This window comes from Candoia aspera, chromosome 1, assembly GCF_035149785.1.
Source record: "Candoia aspera isolate rCanAsp1 chromosome 1, rCanAsp1.hap2, whole genome shotgun sequence".
NCBI lineage: Eukaryota > Metazoa > Chordata > Lepidosauria > Squamata > Boidae > Candoia > Candoia aspera.
This window is the reverse complement of record NC_086153.1, coordinates 226,102,069-226,119,785: the sequence shown is the minus strand read 5'-3', so window position 1 is coordinate 226,119,785 and position 17,717 is coordinate 226,102,069. Positions and strand designations below refer to the sequence as shown.

Sequence of the window (17,717 nt, the reverse complement as noted above, 5' to 3'; positions counted from 1 at the left end):
ACTGCTGATCAAGAAGCAGAGCTGTAATAAGAAAATTGGCTCTTTCTGAATGAACTTTTTTTGTTATTGCTCTCAGTCTCTTGCAGAACCCCATCAAATTCTTATGGAACCCTAAGATACAACAGTACCCAGTTTGAAAAACCCTGACAAAGTGGTTTTTGAACCACTTATGAACCACATCATATCAAGCACTGCAGGGATTATCAACTCAGCACAGCATTTTTCAGTGGAAGCGGTTCATGTGAAGACATTCAAGGTTGACAGTTGAGTTACCAACTTTTGAACAACCACAGGATACACAGTCCTCACTCAATGACCAAAATTGGGACTGACAACTGTTGCTAAGCGACATGGTCATTAAGTGAGACATCACATGATCACAACCTCACTTCTGCTGTGGTCGTTAAGTGAGACATCACATGGCCATGGCTTAGGATTTTACTGCTAGCTTCTCCATTGACTCTCCTTGTTGGAAGTCAGCTGTGAAGTGTGAAAATGGTGATCATGTGACTGTGGGATGCTGCAATGGTCATAAGTGTGAGGAATGGTTGTGAAGTTACATTTTCAGCACTGTCATAACTTCAAATGGTCACTAAACAATGTAGTCATTAAGCGAGGTCTACCTGTACATCGATATGTGAAAACAGTCATCATAAACCTGGTGCTTTCCAAGTGGGTTAAACTGCAGTACACATAATTCCCAGCCAATGGGCAGATGACACTTGGGTAAGTCTGTTTTGGAGTAGGGCAGTTTCCTGTTCCTATTTGGAATAGAAATTTCTCAGCTTTAGCTAACTGCTTTGACACATTCCACCAGTCTTTTACACGTGCAAGGTACCAAGTTCCATCCAGCTATACAGTGCATTCCTACGGGCACCTGTGCTCCAATCCCTCTCGGTGTTCAATAGGAGGCATGCTTTAATAAATTATTAGAGCATGCCTCCTATTGAACACCGAGAGGGATTGGAGCACAGGTGCCCATAGCTGGATGGAACTTGGTACTTCAGATGTGTAAAAGACTGGTGGAACGTGTCAAAGCAGTTAGCTACAGCAGAGGAAGACAAAGACTGGAACACATCCTTTCCAGCAACCAGCGCCCAGATAAGCAGGGATTAACACCAGACAAACAATCAAGCAGAAAACAATAGCCTAGTCAAGGGACTACCAAGGAGAAAACCACACCCCCAGCAACACTGGCAGGTCAAGCGACTGTATATAAACAGGGGGCAAACCCTGCACTCACCAGCACTGATGATGTTACCTAGTTGGGTAATGAAACGTCTGCAAGCAAACAGCCAAGCTCAAAGAGCACCAAGGACTCCACTAAAGATACAAAGTAAGGAAAAGAAAAAAAGGGAATAAAAAGAAAGAAAACATACCATTAGGCCTTCTGCCCTTCTTTCTATTGAGTAATTATCATCTTAATCTTTGCCCCATCCTCTTTGTTTTTTAAAAATGCTCTTTAAATGTGATAAACCAGCCAACTATTGTAGCCTAGTGTCAACATAACTTCCATTTCGATCTGTTGGGCATACCTGGAATGAGTTGAGCTAACTGTGGCTAAAACTCAGTTTAAACATTCTCTGCTCATCAGTGCAGTTAGTCCTAAAGACGGGTTGCTCGTACACGTCCATGCCATTTCTTTCCTCTCCTGGGGATTGGAGCCGGCAGCAAAACTTGTCTAACGGCCCTTGTGGCATGGCTTGGTAATTCTGTGCTGTGAAAATTCCATTCATTTGATAGGGTTGTTTTTCTGAGGCCAGCAGAAGCAGTGCCCCGCATCACTTCCTGCTTCTTGCCTAGTCCCACTAAGGGGGCCTCTGAACTGGTTGCGTTTTATCAACTACTTCTTTCTTCACGCTCCAGGGCTGCGAGTGAAAGACTGAATCAATGGCTCCTGCATGCTTAGCAATTCCTGGCTTTTCTTTCCCTCTTCATTCAGTTCCCAACCCTCCTTACAATACCAGCATTGATGCCTGCCTCTTTCAGGGTAAACAGTAGGGCTATGTGGACACGGAGTGCTTTGAAAAAACCCCGAGCCTCAGCAGAATTGTCCAGTGTTGGGGAAAAATCAGGGTCAGTTTCAACGTCTAGGAAGAAGCAAATGGTAAAGTGTAGTTGTGAATGGTATTCGTTTAAGCCAGTGTTTCTCGACCTTGGCAACTTTAAGATGTGTGGACATCAACTCCCAGAATTTCTCAGCCAGCATGGCTGGCTAGGGAATTCTGAGAGTTGATGTCCACAGACCTTAAAGTTGCCAAGGTTGAGAAACACTGGCTTAAGCTGTAAATGTAGGGATTATTTTTATAAAATCCGTTTCCAAAGACAAAGGTCAAGGGAAAGAACTCTGTACAGTACATAAAATAAACTAGGCTGAAACACTTTCTCTGATACACTAACTTTTTACATAGAAAAAACATGCTTCAAGGGTAAGGGTTGGGGTGGAGAACATCAGACATTTCCACCATCCTTTTGCCTTACTGTTTGATTCTATTGAACGTTAGCACTAGCCTTTCTCAGAAACAGCAGTCTATTATTGCCCGTGTCATCTTTCTCAGTGCAGCCTATTTTCTCCCATTTTTGGCATTGTTACTTTTCTAGCCTCCTGCAGCTGAAGGTTAAAGGAACTGTTTAAGCATCTGGATGGATTCCTCAAATAGACCATTTTAGTAAGTGGGAGAAAAAGGCTAGAGCTTTATGCGAAGACTGTTGAATCTGAGAACTCTCAGATTCTGAAATAAGAATATGCTGTGAAAATGGAATGCTTGATTTATTCCAGCTGTACAAATGTTGGCTCCCCACATAGAACTTGGAAATATTTGGGTTTGGCTATCTGACTAAAACCATTTTAGCTTGCAGAGAAGTTTTAGATCCACCAGGATACTGTAGTCTGAAGCCCTATGTAAAAAGGGGGTGGAGCTTTGATTGTGTGGTTATGGATGCCATCTTGACTTTTTTTGACACCCCCTCTGGTGTGGATGCCCCCCCTGCTCATGTTAAAATATCAGCAGAGGGGTACTAAAGCCTTCTCTGTAGTGATCTTTGTTACACACGGTCCCAGGTTCAGCGTATGGTCACTCACTCACAGCCTGTTGAGGCACGCGGATCTTGTCAGCCTCCCTTGCTTTCTACCTAGGTTTTCCAGATAGGTGCGGCTTGAGCAGACAAGACACCCAGCCCTGGTCAACAGCAGGGAAATAATTAGGGACACACACAAATCACTTCCAACCGAACACTGAGGCACAACAGGTGCTCTGGAATACACGGAGACCCAGTGAATTTAAAGTAATAGCAAAACTTTACTGGTTGCAAGGTACATTTGCTCTTTCACTCACACACACACGCTCATCCACACTTACCCTCGTCCTTCTTAACTAGGCTGCCAGACACTAGCTAGAGGAATGGAAGCCACCAAGTCTGGATCCAAAGAGACTCAAGGAGTGGGCGGGCTTCGGGATCCCTTTTATCCCCCAAAGCCCTTGCTTTGTTGATTCACAAGGTTAGCAGCTACTCTTGCCTGGTTAATTTACAAGTCTGGTAGCTGTTGATGGGATTTGTGGGGGGGAGGGGTTTCCATGTGCTCAGGCCCAACTTCCTTTGCCTGGTTCAGGTGACATTTTTCCTTTGTTTCCTTAATGACTTGGTTCCTTCTTATCTACCTCCCTAAAGGGATCTTTTCCACAAGATTCCTGGCTTTTCTCCTCTCTGGTTGTTTCATCTTTAGGTTATAGCAGCTTCAGCCTAGTCTCACATCCTATTTTTATAGAAGTCAGTAGGTAAAGGTAAAGGTTTCCCTTGACATTAAGTCCAGTCGTGTCCGACTCTAGGGGGCGGTGCTCATCTCCGTTTCAAAGCAGAAGAGCCGGCGTTTCTCCCCGTAGACAGTTCTGTGGTCATGTGGCCGGCATGACTACACGGAATGCCATTACCTGCCCACTGAAGCACATTTGCATGTTTTCGAACTGCTAGGTTGGCAGGAGCTGGGACTAGCAACGGGAGCTTACCCCGTCATGCGGATTTGAACCACCGACTTTCCGATCGGCAAGCTCAGCAGCTCAGCAGTTTAACCTGCAGCACCACCGCGTCCCTTAATAGAAGTCAGTACTTAGTCCCAAGTCATATGTATTTTAATATGGTTTGGTGATTGATGAATGCTTCTCTCATTTTAATTAATGGAAAAGTCACCCTTTATTCCATATAGCTATAAGCATACTCCAGCTAGCTAAAGCGGGAGGTGGCCAAATAGCCAATAATAACCTTTGGTTAACTTCCTTATTGAGTGTTACAATGCTGCCTTGTATAAAAGCTGCCAGCATATGCAAGGCAAGCATTCCTATCAATTTCACCATCAAAAGGCCTTATCAGTAGATTTTAAAAGCTTGATCTAGAAGGTTCCAGTTTCATCAAACTTGTAAAAAGTGTGCTGTGGCTCTGGCTGGAAAGAAGTCAGTATTACATGTTCACAGTGCATTCATCTGTTAGAGCCAGTGGGCGTGCTTAAGAGTTCTAAAAGTATGCAGTGGGCATTCTTGTGAAATGGCCACTGGGAGGGCAGTTTTGGGAGGGCAGTTTGCCCATTCATGAAATGGGAGCAAGTTCCCAGGATTCCATTTGCCACTCCCCACCCCTGACCATCAGGAAGCCACTACTAGTCCTCTACCTTTATTCTGGGCAGGTGGATGCACTTCAGAAACTCTAGGTTGTAGCTACCCATATTTTCTAAGAACACTTGTGGGACCTCTACGGAGCATGGAGGCTTTCTTGGGACTAAAAATAATGCTGGAGGCTGCTGTTTTAAATGCCAGATTATTTTTTTAATTAAATAAGGAGAAAGCCCAGAAGCCATCAGAGGAGGTTTGAGCAAGCACTTTAGCCTCCTTTAGGTGCCATGTTGAAGACATTAGGCTCAGAGGATTCTTCTGGAGCAGGCAAGGTTAATATTAGGGACCATGCTGGCTTCCACATTTATGCTTTCTTTGGCTCACAAACCAATCCCCCAATTGTGGGGGATTCAGTTGCCACTTCTTATTCCCCTGGAAGTCACAAATCTATAAACTGGGAGCAGTAATTTGGAGACACGCTGCCCAAGTGCAAAAGACCTGCAGGTCTGGTGCTCAGATTAGAAAGCTTAGTCCCTGCAGAAAACTGTTGTTAAGGCACTAATTGGATAGGAGCATCTCCAGGGGCTCCTAATTCACATAGATGTGAGCTGGAAAGGCTGCAGGGAACATCAAGAAGGATTTCAGCTTGCACACCAGAGCATGTGGAAGAACATCTATCCTTATCAGGAAAGGACAGCTGAGGGACCACAAGGGGAAGGTCTTGGGACCTAACCAGACATCAGGGTGGGAAAACTGGCACTTTTGAATGCCTTTGGACTACAAGTCCCATCATTCCTGATCACTAGCCATTGCCAGACGGGGCTAATGGGGGATGGTTTAACGGCACATGGTGGGCTATTGAGTGTACACTTTTAGGGGAATGTAATGAAAGAAGGATATGTGAACAATACAACAGGTACGTGGGGTTGCTGCTTAACTGTGACAAGGAAATTTGATTTTGCATAACATTAGTAATTATCCGTGCTGACTAAAGTACTGATTGTTGACTGTGCCACAATGGATGGAATGTTTTAGTTGTATATGAGATGTTGCCAGGTCCAAATCCCTGCTCAATTCTGAGGATTTGATTGCTGTAAGGTAGCAGTAGGTTCACATTCTGTGCTAAGTCATGTTTGCTTTAACCAGGGTTTGTGGAGTACCACAGTTGGGTTAACAAACAAGCAAACTCCACATTGTGCGGTCCTGGTTCTCCCCTTACCTAATTTACCTCTACATAGATAAATCCAGCAACAGTAAGGAGTCATGCCATTCCCTGAAAATTTCAAAATACTTGTTTTATTAACAATGTCTTCAGTAACCCTATCAGTACCACACAGTTCACATCTTTTGATTCTTGGAAATCACTTCATAATCTTTTTCACTGAAGAAAAAACTGCGTTCTTTAATCTAAAACTGTGTTGGGGTATGTGCGTGTGGTACAAAAGGCCACAAAATGTCAGTGTTGATCTATGCGGTCCTAATTATTTCCATGACTTAACTAACCAGTTCAGTGCAATAAAAAAGTCAGTTAACAAGATACGATCGGTTTATGGGGCCACAGATTAAAAATAAAAAGACACATTTTCCCTGCTGCGTGTGGAGGCTGTACTAATGGGCTGTTGGTTGCCAATCAGTTAAAATAAGCAGATGAAAAGTGTCTGCTGCCCAGGAACAGAGTCTGGCACCTATCAATTTCTGCATATCATCAGGTTGCTTTTTTGGACAGAGAAACAGGTACAACTATTGAAACTGACAACTCCTTCCCTCAGATAAAGTAATCGGATGCTAAGAATGATGGGGCTCCTATAGTTTTGCTAGCTATGCAGGTTTTAAAGGGTACTTGGAATTGTAGCAGGAAACCCCCCCTTTTATTTAACTACTGTACTGAGGGCAGGGGTCCCCAGACTCTGGGAGATCATGAACATGTTTGGAAGGCTGAACACGCTTGCTGAGCATCACCACAGATTGGCAGCCAGGAAGGGCACGGCCAGCCACAAAACGTTGGGATAGCCTTTCTCTCTGTATGCAGAGGCTTTCTCTGTGGAGGTGTGTAGTTTTTTTTTCTTCCCTCCTTCTCTGGCTATCCTCCTCTCTTCATTTCCTCTGCTGATTTCTGCTCCCCAGCTTTTCCCGACATCTTTTTTCTCCTCCAGGATGTATTGAACCCTTTCCTCCCTCTCCCAGACTGTTCTCCTGGTCCTCCGAGCTTAATCCAAGAGTACTTAAAAAACACTACCATCACTTTTGGGCTAGATGGCCCACAGTTCATTTTCTTTTCTTTGGGTCAAAACCCAACTGGGGGAATAAATGAAGATGAGAATGCTGCAAGGCTACCTTTCACTCTCTAATATATAATATTATAATAATATAATTGTAATGTAATGTAATATTTGTAATCAGGAGGTATCTAGGGGTTCTGTAGTCATCCATTTCCAAGCCAATTTAAGGTATGGGAGCTTCATCCTTTTTTTCATCTTAATATATCTTTCAGGACAGAACTTCATGGTACACAGAATATGCAGCTTTTGCAAAAAGGAACACTCAGGTTTAATTTCCAACATTTCCTTTCTTTCTGAGTCACTCCATCTGTGCCTTAGAGCCATGGCATTATGTGCTACCCACCCAGTGGCATGGAAGTAACATTTAAATAAGACTGTGATCCGAAAAGGAAGTGCGAGGACTGAAGTGTCTAAGAGGAGGAGGAAGCTTTCCAATCCACACTATGTTAATAGTGTTTGTTACAGGTTTTGAGAATCCCTAGAGCAAGATACCTTCTTCAGTCTCTTGATATCAATCCTTACACTAAATCATAATGTGGTTATTTTGCTTTGGTTTGGTGTGCTGTATAAATCCAACATTTGCAATTGGTAAATCCAAGAAGCCATGTCATATTATTCAATAAACCGTAGTTAAATAAACCATGGCTTAGCACAATGTGTGAATCCATACATTGAGTGGGCTCCCTTGTTCTAATCATGATGATCCACTGCTTCATCTGTCATTCTCATTACTCCTTCCTACCTAAGGGCAGAAGTGAAGCAGCAACAGCACGGAGAATGTGGAGCGAGACCATGGATCAACAGTGACCAGAGTGTGAGCTGTGGAATTGCCAGTGATAGGCTCTGATACTTGCCTTTATGTTAAAGTGGGACAAAGAAGGAGTAGCTGCCAGATCCTGCAGTGTAAATATAGGGTACGTATTCTTTTGGTGGATTTCCCACAGAGAATCACAGGCCAGTGTATGCAGCTTGAAGGAGAAAGTCTAAAGCAGTGGTGGAAAAAGTAGAACCAAAGGGGCATGTGCATTTTTTCAGCATTCCTTTGTGGCCCCACCAATGGTGGGGTCAAAAATTTAGGTCTTTACCCCCATTCCTTAAGCTCCTGAACCTGCTGCCCCGAAAAAGGCTTGTTCCCTGCCCACTACTGAAGTGCATGTCTTGATGTCCCACACAAAGCCAGTCTGGCTTTCAAGCTGGTAGATGCTGCACACCTCTGGTCGTGAGTATCTGGAATGCTTTCTTCATCGTTCTTTCTTTACACTTTCCCCCCCTAACTAGCTACATATCATCAGGATTAAAAACAAGGGTGCATCAAGTCTTGAACCCTCTCTGGAAGTTACACCACAGCTCTTCCGGGTCTGAAGTCTCTTTAGGAATGCCAGAAATTGTCCTTGGAACTTTTCAACTGCAAGGCAGGCACTGTGCTGCTGAGTGATCGCTTCTGATGCTGAAGTCCATCCCTTGCCAAGAGAAACTGTGGTTCTGACACCTCTGCCTCCTGGCAGATCCCCAAGAGCAACTGCTTCCTGTTTTGTTGGGGAGAGACAGTAGTGATTCAGCTGCTTCCAGTGGCGATGGGTGGGATGTACTATCACTGCAGTCCATAAGTGAACCGAGTATGGGGCCCACGAGCCAGGAAGGCAGCTCCATGTGAAATGAGACAGGTCCAAATCTGGAATGGTGAAAGAGAAGACAAAATCCAAGAACAACTCATATAAGTCATGTATATGAGAAGGGTAAATAAAATAAGTAAATAAATGAGGGAGGGTCTTGACCATCACACAAAGAACCTTCCTTATTTTCTCCACCACCTGCAATAGCAAGCAAGCTTCTGTGTTCCCGTGTGACTAACCAGTTTTTCCCCATAACAAATTCTCTTACATTCTTAAATTTGTCTTCAAACTTTGGCCCTTCAGATATGTTGGGGCTGCCGTCCCTGGAATTCTCAGCCAACATGTTCTAGTCCCAGGAAGACATATATGTGAGCTCCTTTTCTTTCCACAAGGAACTTACTTAAGGTGATATCATTTCCCTGGGACGGATAGATCTGTCCCAGAAGTTGTGCTAAGCCATGATTTGCTTAAAAATGGCATATTGATTTGGCACAACATGCTGTGCTAAAGCGAAACAACATTATGGCTTAGCATGTTACGTAATGCCAGTCTAGTTCTGTGCCTTCTCCAGGAATATCATTATATTGCTTCATAAAAACCTGTCTATCTTCATATAACATTACTTTTAATTATGATTAGGAATGGGAGAAGAAAAAGAGATCCGCAAGGGCTGACTGAGTACTCAGGGTAAACTGGCATTGCTATTTCACCACTAGGACTCAGGTCACTGATGATCTTCTCTGGAGATTTTGCATTAGGAACAGCCTAATGCAATAGATTCAATAATCTTATCTGTTGAATAGTTAATCTGTATATCGGTTAAATCCAATTTGGGGATAATCAACTACTATGAAAGGTGCCCAATTTACATACAAGCTTCCTACCAGATAGCAGACGAAGGCCACATAAGCAAGTAGCACAAATGATATGGCAATGTAGTATGCCAGATAGTTCAGGCTTATGATGCTTGTCACCACGAAGTATAGGTTGATTGTACAGATTAATCCAGTGATCAGGATCATTAGAAATTTCCCAATGCTAAAAAAAAAAACCAGCAGAGAGAGAAAGTGAGTGAAAGAAAAAAAAAACATGGGAGGATCAAGGCTATTGAAGCAATCCCATCTCAACCACATTTTGGATCTACATCTGCCAAATCACGCAGAGTGGAAAAGGTTAAGCTCAGTGGGGAGTAGAAGTCTTTCCCTCTTCTTAGAACACCTAATACCTTGATTTCTTCCATTTTTGTCCTTAAAGAAAAGGAAACCATGCAATCTTCTAACTACTGTAATTAGCATAAATAATGCCTATATTTATTGCAACATATTATTGCCAAGAAAGGATGGGCATATCCATGTAGTCACCAGGGGTTAAACTTGATTTGAAAGGGACACCTCCTGAGCATCTTTTCTTTATAGAGCAACCTGAAGAAAAAGCTGTTTATATGGAAGAAAAAGCAAACATGGCCAACTTAGACTTTGATGAAAGATAGAGATCTGGACAGTGTGGTTTTGTGGCAGATTCAACAATATAAATTTAAGACGGAAATGGTCCTCAGAATCACCAAGGAGTCTCCATCCATATTTAGCTACTTACATCCCATTGACAAAATCCTTCATGAGAGGTTGCATGCTGGTGAAGGTGAGAACAGGTATGACAGCAAAAGGTAACTAGAATTAGGTAGAAAAAATAGGTTGAGCATGCATGCAGGTTTTAAAAATGAGCACTATGTTTTCTTTCTGAATCCCTTCTCTGTCCCAGAAATTTTAATGGAACAATATGTACAGAACACCAAAATATTTTCTAAGGGACTATTGCCCATTGGATAGTTCCCACTGCTCTCAGACTCATGACAGCATTTTGCCCTAAATTCCTACAGTTTCTTGCTTGTCTCACAGGATCTTTAGCAAACTTGTATTACATCATAGCAGTATAGACAATGTTGTGCCTTCCAGATATTTTTGGACAACTACTATAATTCCTAACCACTGTTCATGTTGGATTTTAGATTTAATCAAAGTCACTTACGTTGTCTAACACTGCTATAGGACCATATAATCATGCTGGGTTGTAATCCATTCCTTATCTGATGAAAGATATCCAAAGCTAGCAGATGAGCATCCAGGTTCAGCCTGAAAAGCTGTGACTGTGTTTTTACTGTCCAACTTCACTTACCATCACTAAGTTATTCCTGAAGTTTAGTCAAAACTGCCCTCCTGTAACTTGAGCATATTATCTCTAGTCTTAACCCATAGAATATCAGAGAAGAAGTCTTTGCTTTGTCCTCAGGAGTGAAAAATCTTGGGCTTTCCAGATGTTGCTGAACCATCTTCCAGCAGCCCTAGTTTGCATGCCAATGGAGAGGAATGTTGGGAATTGTAATTCAACAACATTTGATGGCTGTAGAATGCCCATTCCTGTCACAGCACTTTAGGAATTTGATGAAAGTCCTAGAATAATCTTTTCCTTCATGTCCCTATCAGATAAAGATTGTTGTCACAATTTTTTTGGCAAATGTGGTTAAATAAATTAGTTTACTGCTAACAAATCAGCAATGTTCATGCTGCATTTCCACTGGGAGTCTGCATTCACAAAACAAACTTAACTTGGTTACTGAATTAGCCCATTTTCTGCATTCTCACAATAAACTGAATCTTAAACTAAGCAGACAAGCTGCGCCTGCAGAATACATTAAGCCACAAAAACAAACAAACCAAAAACAAAATCAAGGTGAACACCAATTAAGCATGTTGTGCAATCTGTTTAATCTTCCCCTGACCTGGCTAAGATGCCATGTGAATATAGACAGAGAGATGGCTATTTTACTGGCAGAATTAAAAGAAAATGTGGGGAGTACCTTGAAAGTAAGATTGGCAGGAAGAGGCCAGTAGCATTCATCCCAGATGGACAGCCTCTAGATACACTGGATTACAAATACTATCATTACTAGGATGGTCGGGAAGAAAGGGAATAACGGGAATTATAGTCCTAATGTAGTCTGACTGAACTTGAGTACTTTCCAAAATGGTAGATTTCAACACTCAGAATTTCCCCTTCAGATGCCACTGCAGAGAATTCTGGGAGCCGAAGTCTATACATCCGCAGGGCGCCAGATTCAGAAAGTGGCTGTATGGGATTAGAGGATCCATATGGGAGTCTACAACTAGTCAGGTCTTTGAGAATCTGAAATATCTTGAGAGAAGGTTGCTGCTGGGGACTAGAAACTCACCAGGATGCTCTGTAGGACATTTAGAAGATCGTTGAGGCCTGTTAAGTCTCCTACATTCCTGAAGGCAGCTACAAAGACAGTGGGAAGAATGGCAAAGGAACGAGTGAAGACCACTCGGGCAAAGCGAGACCAGCGCAGCTGCAAGAAACCCTGAGGGGGATAAAAAAAAACTAGTTTTATAAAAGTCAAGCTACTATCAGTCACTGGTAGACATTGCCTCATTTATCAAGCCCCCCCCCCCCCCGCCGTCATCTGAAAAATCCAAGTTTAGCCTCTTTTGCATACCTTGAGGCTGCTCTTCGATGGTGTCAGAATAAGAAGGAAAACACTCCTTTAAATTACAGTTACAGCTAAGAACTACTTAAGCCTGTCTCAGTTGTAGGCTGGGGACAAGCTGAAAGCAGCGTCCTGGGTACAGGGCAGAAAAATGATGCTGCCTGGGCATTTTTGTACCATGATTAGGGGCCAGTAGAAGGAACAGCAACTTCAAGTACAGTTCATCACTAACAGAACTGCAACTATTTTGAAAAAAGGTTGCAACCTAGTGGTCAAGTTAAATTATTGCAAAAAAAAAAAAAAGTTAGTTGGCTGGAGGGCGCATTTGGAATATAGAGCTTGTGTAAGGGTTATTCTTCCCAAATGGGTACAGTGGTGGGCATTGGTAGTCATAGAGCATTTCCTAGACATCAAATTGGTGCTCTAAAAGAACAAGCAATTTGCCTAATTTCTTAAGAAGCAGAAAAGGTGTGAATTTCACAAGCCAAGATACACTTTCGAACCTCCAGTTCAAAAATAAAAAATGAAGACACGGAGAGCCTGTTGAATCTTACACACCACCTATGGAGGAATAGATTCAGAACAGAACACTGGAAGAGCACCATTAGTTAGAAGCAAAGGGAAAAACAAGAACAATGAAAAAGATTAAACAATAGTCTTCTGCCTGGTTCTTGATGCTTTTAATAGTAACAACTTTCACTGGAGCCATTCTCTGTCCCCATCTGCAGATCACTTTCACTTGAACCCCCCCCCCCCACCACACTCCTGCCAAAAGGATCTTGCTTGCTATAAAAGTATTGAAATGTATGCAATATTAATCTGGACAGGAATAAAGCTTTGCTTAAATTACAGCAGTTGACCCCAGTGGCCACCAGTTATGGACTAGGGGCTCGCCTGCTTGCCCCAGTGCAATAACATTCTGCTAACCATTTCCTGAGGACAAGAATGCACAATATTATCCTCAACCTGTCCTTGGTCCACAAGTGAAGGCATCACCCCATCTTTCTTTGCTCTACTTCAAAAGTGATGTTTTCCCGCTTCTGATGGCACAAGCTGTACCGGGCGGTCAATCTGTGGTGAATCATTCTGAGGTAGATTTGGGAGGGGAAGGGTGGGTGCCCTGCTCCTACTGATTCCAGATTCCCAGCCACTGATTTCAGGGCCATTTCTATTTTGACTACAGAAAGCCGTGAGTCTCCCGCCATGCCAGAAAGCCATCTCCCCCACTTCTCTTGCCAACATAAGTGGAAGAAAAATGGGAGACAAGGATAGAAATCTTTTCTTTGAGGTGCCAATTCTCTGGATACCAAAAAGACCCACGCTCCCCTACAGAAGGGAGCAAGGCTGAAATCAAGTCTTTGTCAGTTCTCCAGTGTCCACAGGATCAGGGAACAGGCAGCAAGGGAGACATTCCTCCCCCCCTCCCTTCTTTTCCCCACCTTCTCCTGTTACCCATGGTGGGGAGGGAGTTCTTGACATTTCTCTAGCACTGTGGAGTCCCTGGTGCTCTCTGAGCTTGGTTGTTTGCTTGGAGACGTTTCAATACCCGACTAGGTAACATCATCAGTGCTGGTGAGTGCGGGGTTTGCTCCGTTTATATACAGTTGCTTGCCCTGCCAGTGTTGGTGGGGGTACGCTTTTCTCCTTGGTAGTCCCTTGACTAGGCTATTGTTTTCTGGTTGATTGTTTGCCTGGTGTTAATCCCTGCTTATCTGGGTGTTGGCTGCTGGAAAGGATGTGTTCTGGTCTTTTTTGTTCCCTTCTTAGCTTTTTTATTGTCTCTTTTGAATGGCTTATAAATATGGTTTATTTCTGTGTGTCTATTGATGGCTGATCCAATTCTCTTCTATTTGATTTCTCTAGCAGGCTTCTGGAAGACTCTGGACACCTATATAACCCCACTCTGTGGCTTAGGCCCTCCAGCATCCAAGCTGCAGGTGGGTAGGAAGCTTCACTGTAGGGCTGCTGGCTGCCAAGTTGGATCCAACCCACTTTCCTCTTCCAGTGGGGGAAATTGGCTCTTCCTGAATCTAAAGGGGAAAGAGAGAAATGGGGGAAAAACTGTGGCCAGTTCTTTGATCCCACAGAGCAATGACTCTATCGGATTGCAGCATTGACAGCAGACGACCAGTTACTGGCACCCAAAGAGGCATTTCCTGTTTCCCCTCTTCTTTCCCCACTTCTCATGCAGACAGAACCCCTACTCTGTGTCATTGCCCAGCAGAGTAGTGATTGGAAATGCGGTCAGCACTTTAAGGTGGCAAAGTTTTCCGCTGGCTCCCACACTGCATAACAGCAGTTAGGGTTGCCACAGGGAAGAGCCATAGGAGTGGGGAGGCCTAACTTCAGGTCCCTCCTTAGCCATGGAAGCTCACTGGGCTAGCCACCCTCTCAACCCCCACCCCCCAGGGCTGTTCTGGAAAAAATAGAAGAAAGATGTTCTATGCATGCCTTCTGTTCCTGGAGAAAAGGTGGTTATAAATCTAAGAAATAAAGATATAAAATATCTCCTTTTCAGTGAACTTTGGGGAATCTATTTCTAAACTGGGTTAGAGGCTGCATTCCCTCACTTGCATTCTCAGGCCATCCTGGCTTGGGATGAAAGCCCTGTAGCTTAACATAACCCGAGCACTTCAGCTTGGAGAAGACAATCTTAAAATTATGCCTACAGCATCCTATAGCCTGGGACAGCATGTGGATCAAATTAGCGGATCAGATAAATGTGCACAAAGAGTATGTTTACGTGGGTGTATTACAGCATAAGAATGATCTTGGGAAGAAGCCCATTTCAAAGATTTTATCCAGAAGGAATTTATCCCTTGTTAATCATGATAAAGTTTATAGAGAACATACACTGCTGAATGCTGGTTGTTATGGAACCAAAGAAGAGAATATTGCCTTTCCCCCCTCCATTTACAAGGTTTCTGGAGGCATCTGTTGGACTCCTGGGGAATGCAGGGTTGCTTTGATCCATCTGGGCACTTCTGAATGGTGGACTTGCAATCAGCCTATAGATGGCAGCATTGCAATTTCTTACAGCGCAGGTTTACCACTAGTGTTTGGCACAAGTCCCGATAAATGTCTTTACCTAGCTTTAACTGGAATTATACCCTGGAGGCTAATGAGTTACAGTTGTCCTGTCTTGAAAAAGAGGCACATTTTAACCAACCCTCTTATTCTAATGATTTATAGGTATATTTTCACTGCTTTTCTGGATCTTTTTGAAGTTTGATTCGGCAGACGCCATCTAAAAAACCCTAACACCAATTACAAGACTTTCCTGACCAACTACAAGCTGCGGTCTGACCAAAAAAAAAAAAAAGCTTCATCTAACAGTGGAAACAAATAAAAGCAAAAAGAGCCTTAAACTGTAAGCAGGAAAACATCTTCTGTGCCTGCACAACAGACTCTTTGTTCTGCTGCATCTTCCTGCATGAAAATACAACATGGCAGACTGGCCCTAGAGCAAAATTCAGAGGAGACCTGGCTCAAATTAAGCACTTAGATGTGGGGCCAGCAGTGGCCTTGGTCTGCTGCCGTGGCATCAGTCGTACTGAGCTTCCACTCAATAATTTTTTGGCTTTGTGCACTCGGATCTAGCCCTGCATGTTAATTTTCCCCAATGCTCTTAATGTAGCTACACTACATTCCACTACATTACATTCCACTACAACCCAACCAACAGAAACTATGAAAAGGATTAACACTGCCATACATCAGAAACATCTCAGAAACTACCAACAGACCATTACAACCACACAGCATCACCATAGCACATAAACCAACTAAAACTCTTCGAAACATCTTAAGCAATCCAAAAGACCCAGTAGTCCAAGAAGAAAAAACAGGAGTTATCTACAACATACAGTGCAAAGACTGTAGCAGCCAGTATGTAGGACAGACAGGCAGAAGACTAGCAGAGTGCATCCACGAACACCAACTAGCAGTCAGAAGACACGATGAGAACTCCTTAATCTCACAGCACATGGACAGACTCAACCATAGTTTCAACTGGGAAACGGTGAGCGTCGTAAACCAAGCCAAATCCAAAAAACGCCAGAGAATTCCTGGAAGCCTGGCACTCAGACCAAGCAGCCATCAACAGACACATGGAGGTAAACAACATTTGCATACCATTCAAAAGAGACAATAGAAAAGCCAAAAGACCAGGACACTCCCTTGCCAGCAATCAACACCCAGATATGCAAAAATCAACACTAGGATTAATACAATGGACAATCAAACAGCACAATATAACCCTAATCAAGGAACTATTAACTCAGGCAATCAACCAAGCAGGGAACAACCGCCCAATCAAGGAACTCCCAGGAGAGAACAACACCTCCACCAACACAAGCTGGACAACCCACAGTATATAAACAGAGAGCAAGGCCCAGTCCCTTTTCCCACTGAAGATGTTACCTAGTCTGGCAATGAAACCCCTGCAAGAAAATAACCAGGCTCAGAGAGCACCAAGGACCCCACAGCAATGTAGCTTTGTTGTGGGGCATTGTGGGAAATTAAAATGATAGCTAGGCCTTGTTACCTGGCAGTGTTAGGGGTTTTTAGATGTGCTCTTGTCCATGATTGTGTTCAGATAATCCCATTGGGGATCACAGGTGGAGGAGGTGACTTTTCCTGCTGGAACAGAGCCCAATAGAGTTTCAAAGAACATGACAGCAATTTTGTCCATCCACCTGCCAACACTTGCTTCATGTTCACCTGGGTAAGCTCTTTGATCAGGCTTGGGCAGGCAAGGTAGAGTATTGGTTTAGCCATCTTAAAAACTGCTAGCATTGGTGGTGGATGATTTCACACTGGCTGATGATGTCCAGAAAGGGGAAGAGCAAGAAAGCTACAAGGCTTTACCAACAGCTTTGTTCAACATGCTATGCCAACCCAGAATCCAGGACACCACCTTCAGGTAGCAAGCCAGAGCAGAGATTATTGGGGCAGGGAAAAAGAAATAGTGCTAGTATGGAAAACAAATGTTAGACAAATAGTTGTCTACCAGCTGAAGGATAGCATATGAACTGTGCCATGGGAAAGGCCTTAAGGGATGTTCCCTTGATGGAATGCCAGCAGGATAAAATGAGGCTGAACTTAGAAGGACACATGGAGCTGGAAAATTATGGGATAAAATATTAGAAAAAGAGGGAATATTTCACCTGTGGGACAAGTCAGGAGGGTGATGAGAGAAATGGGAATCTTGGGATTCCAGCAGCTATTAAATTAAATAATAGAGATCAGAAATGGTCATATGAATCAGGAAGCTTCTGGTTTCACACATACTTTGACAAAGACATCAAGACATATTTGAGGGCATATTTAGATTGCTAAGAACTGTTGTGGTTGGTAGATGTTTGAGAAAGAAATGTTACTAAGTTGTACTTGTGATGATAAAGCTGAGTTGTGTTCTTTCCATTTCTGTTTCCAAGTGCTTGGTCGCATTAAATTTACATTGATCTGTGTCAGTATTTATAGCTTACTATTTTGTTTCTGTCTAAAATGGAAGTATCCAGAAATCCAAATTCTGTAGCTTGCCCAGTGCATTTGACTCCCGTTTTCTGCCCTGATGGACTTAAAAACTAGTTGTTTGACTTTATCCATATTCAGGATTCACAAAGCCTAAAATGGTTAAAAATAATAATTTAAGCTCTTTGAAAATTAGCATAAAGATAGTAAAATTTAACACAGATGAAAATAAGTGATTTCCCCCTTT

The 17,717-nt window shown here is 43.1% G+C and overlaps 1 protein-coding gene across 3 annotated transcripts in view; it reads right to left on the bottom strand.

Annotated features, from left to right (window-relative positions):
• Window positions 1–8,151: 8,151 nt before the first annotated feature.
• Window positions 8,152–17,717, bottom strand: part of SLC11A1 (solute carrier family 11 member 1) — a 32,766-nt gene continuing 23,200 nt past the window's right edge. For all 3 annotated transcript variants that reach the window (XM_063288884.1, XM_063288886.1, XM_063288885.1), the window contains exons 12-15: window positions 11,720–11,869; window positions 10,087–10,160; window positions 9,378–9,531; window positions 8,152–8,552 (exon numbers count right to left, since the gene is read on the bottom strand). In XM_063288884.1, the coding sequence (XP_063144954.1) occupies window positions 8,472–8,552; window positions 9,378–9,531; window positions 10,087–10,160; window positions 11,720–11,869 (459 nt within the window). In that variant the 3' untranslated portion in view covers window positions 8,152–8,471. The remainder of the gene's footprint in view (window positions 8,553–9,377; window positions 9,532–10,086; window positions 10,161–11,719; window positions 11,870–17,717) is intronic.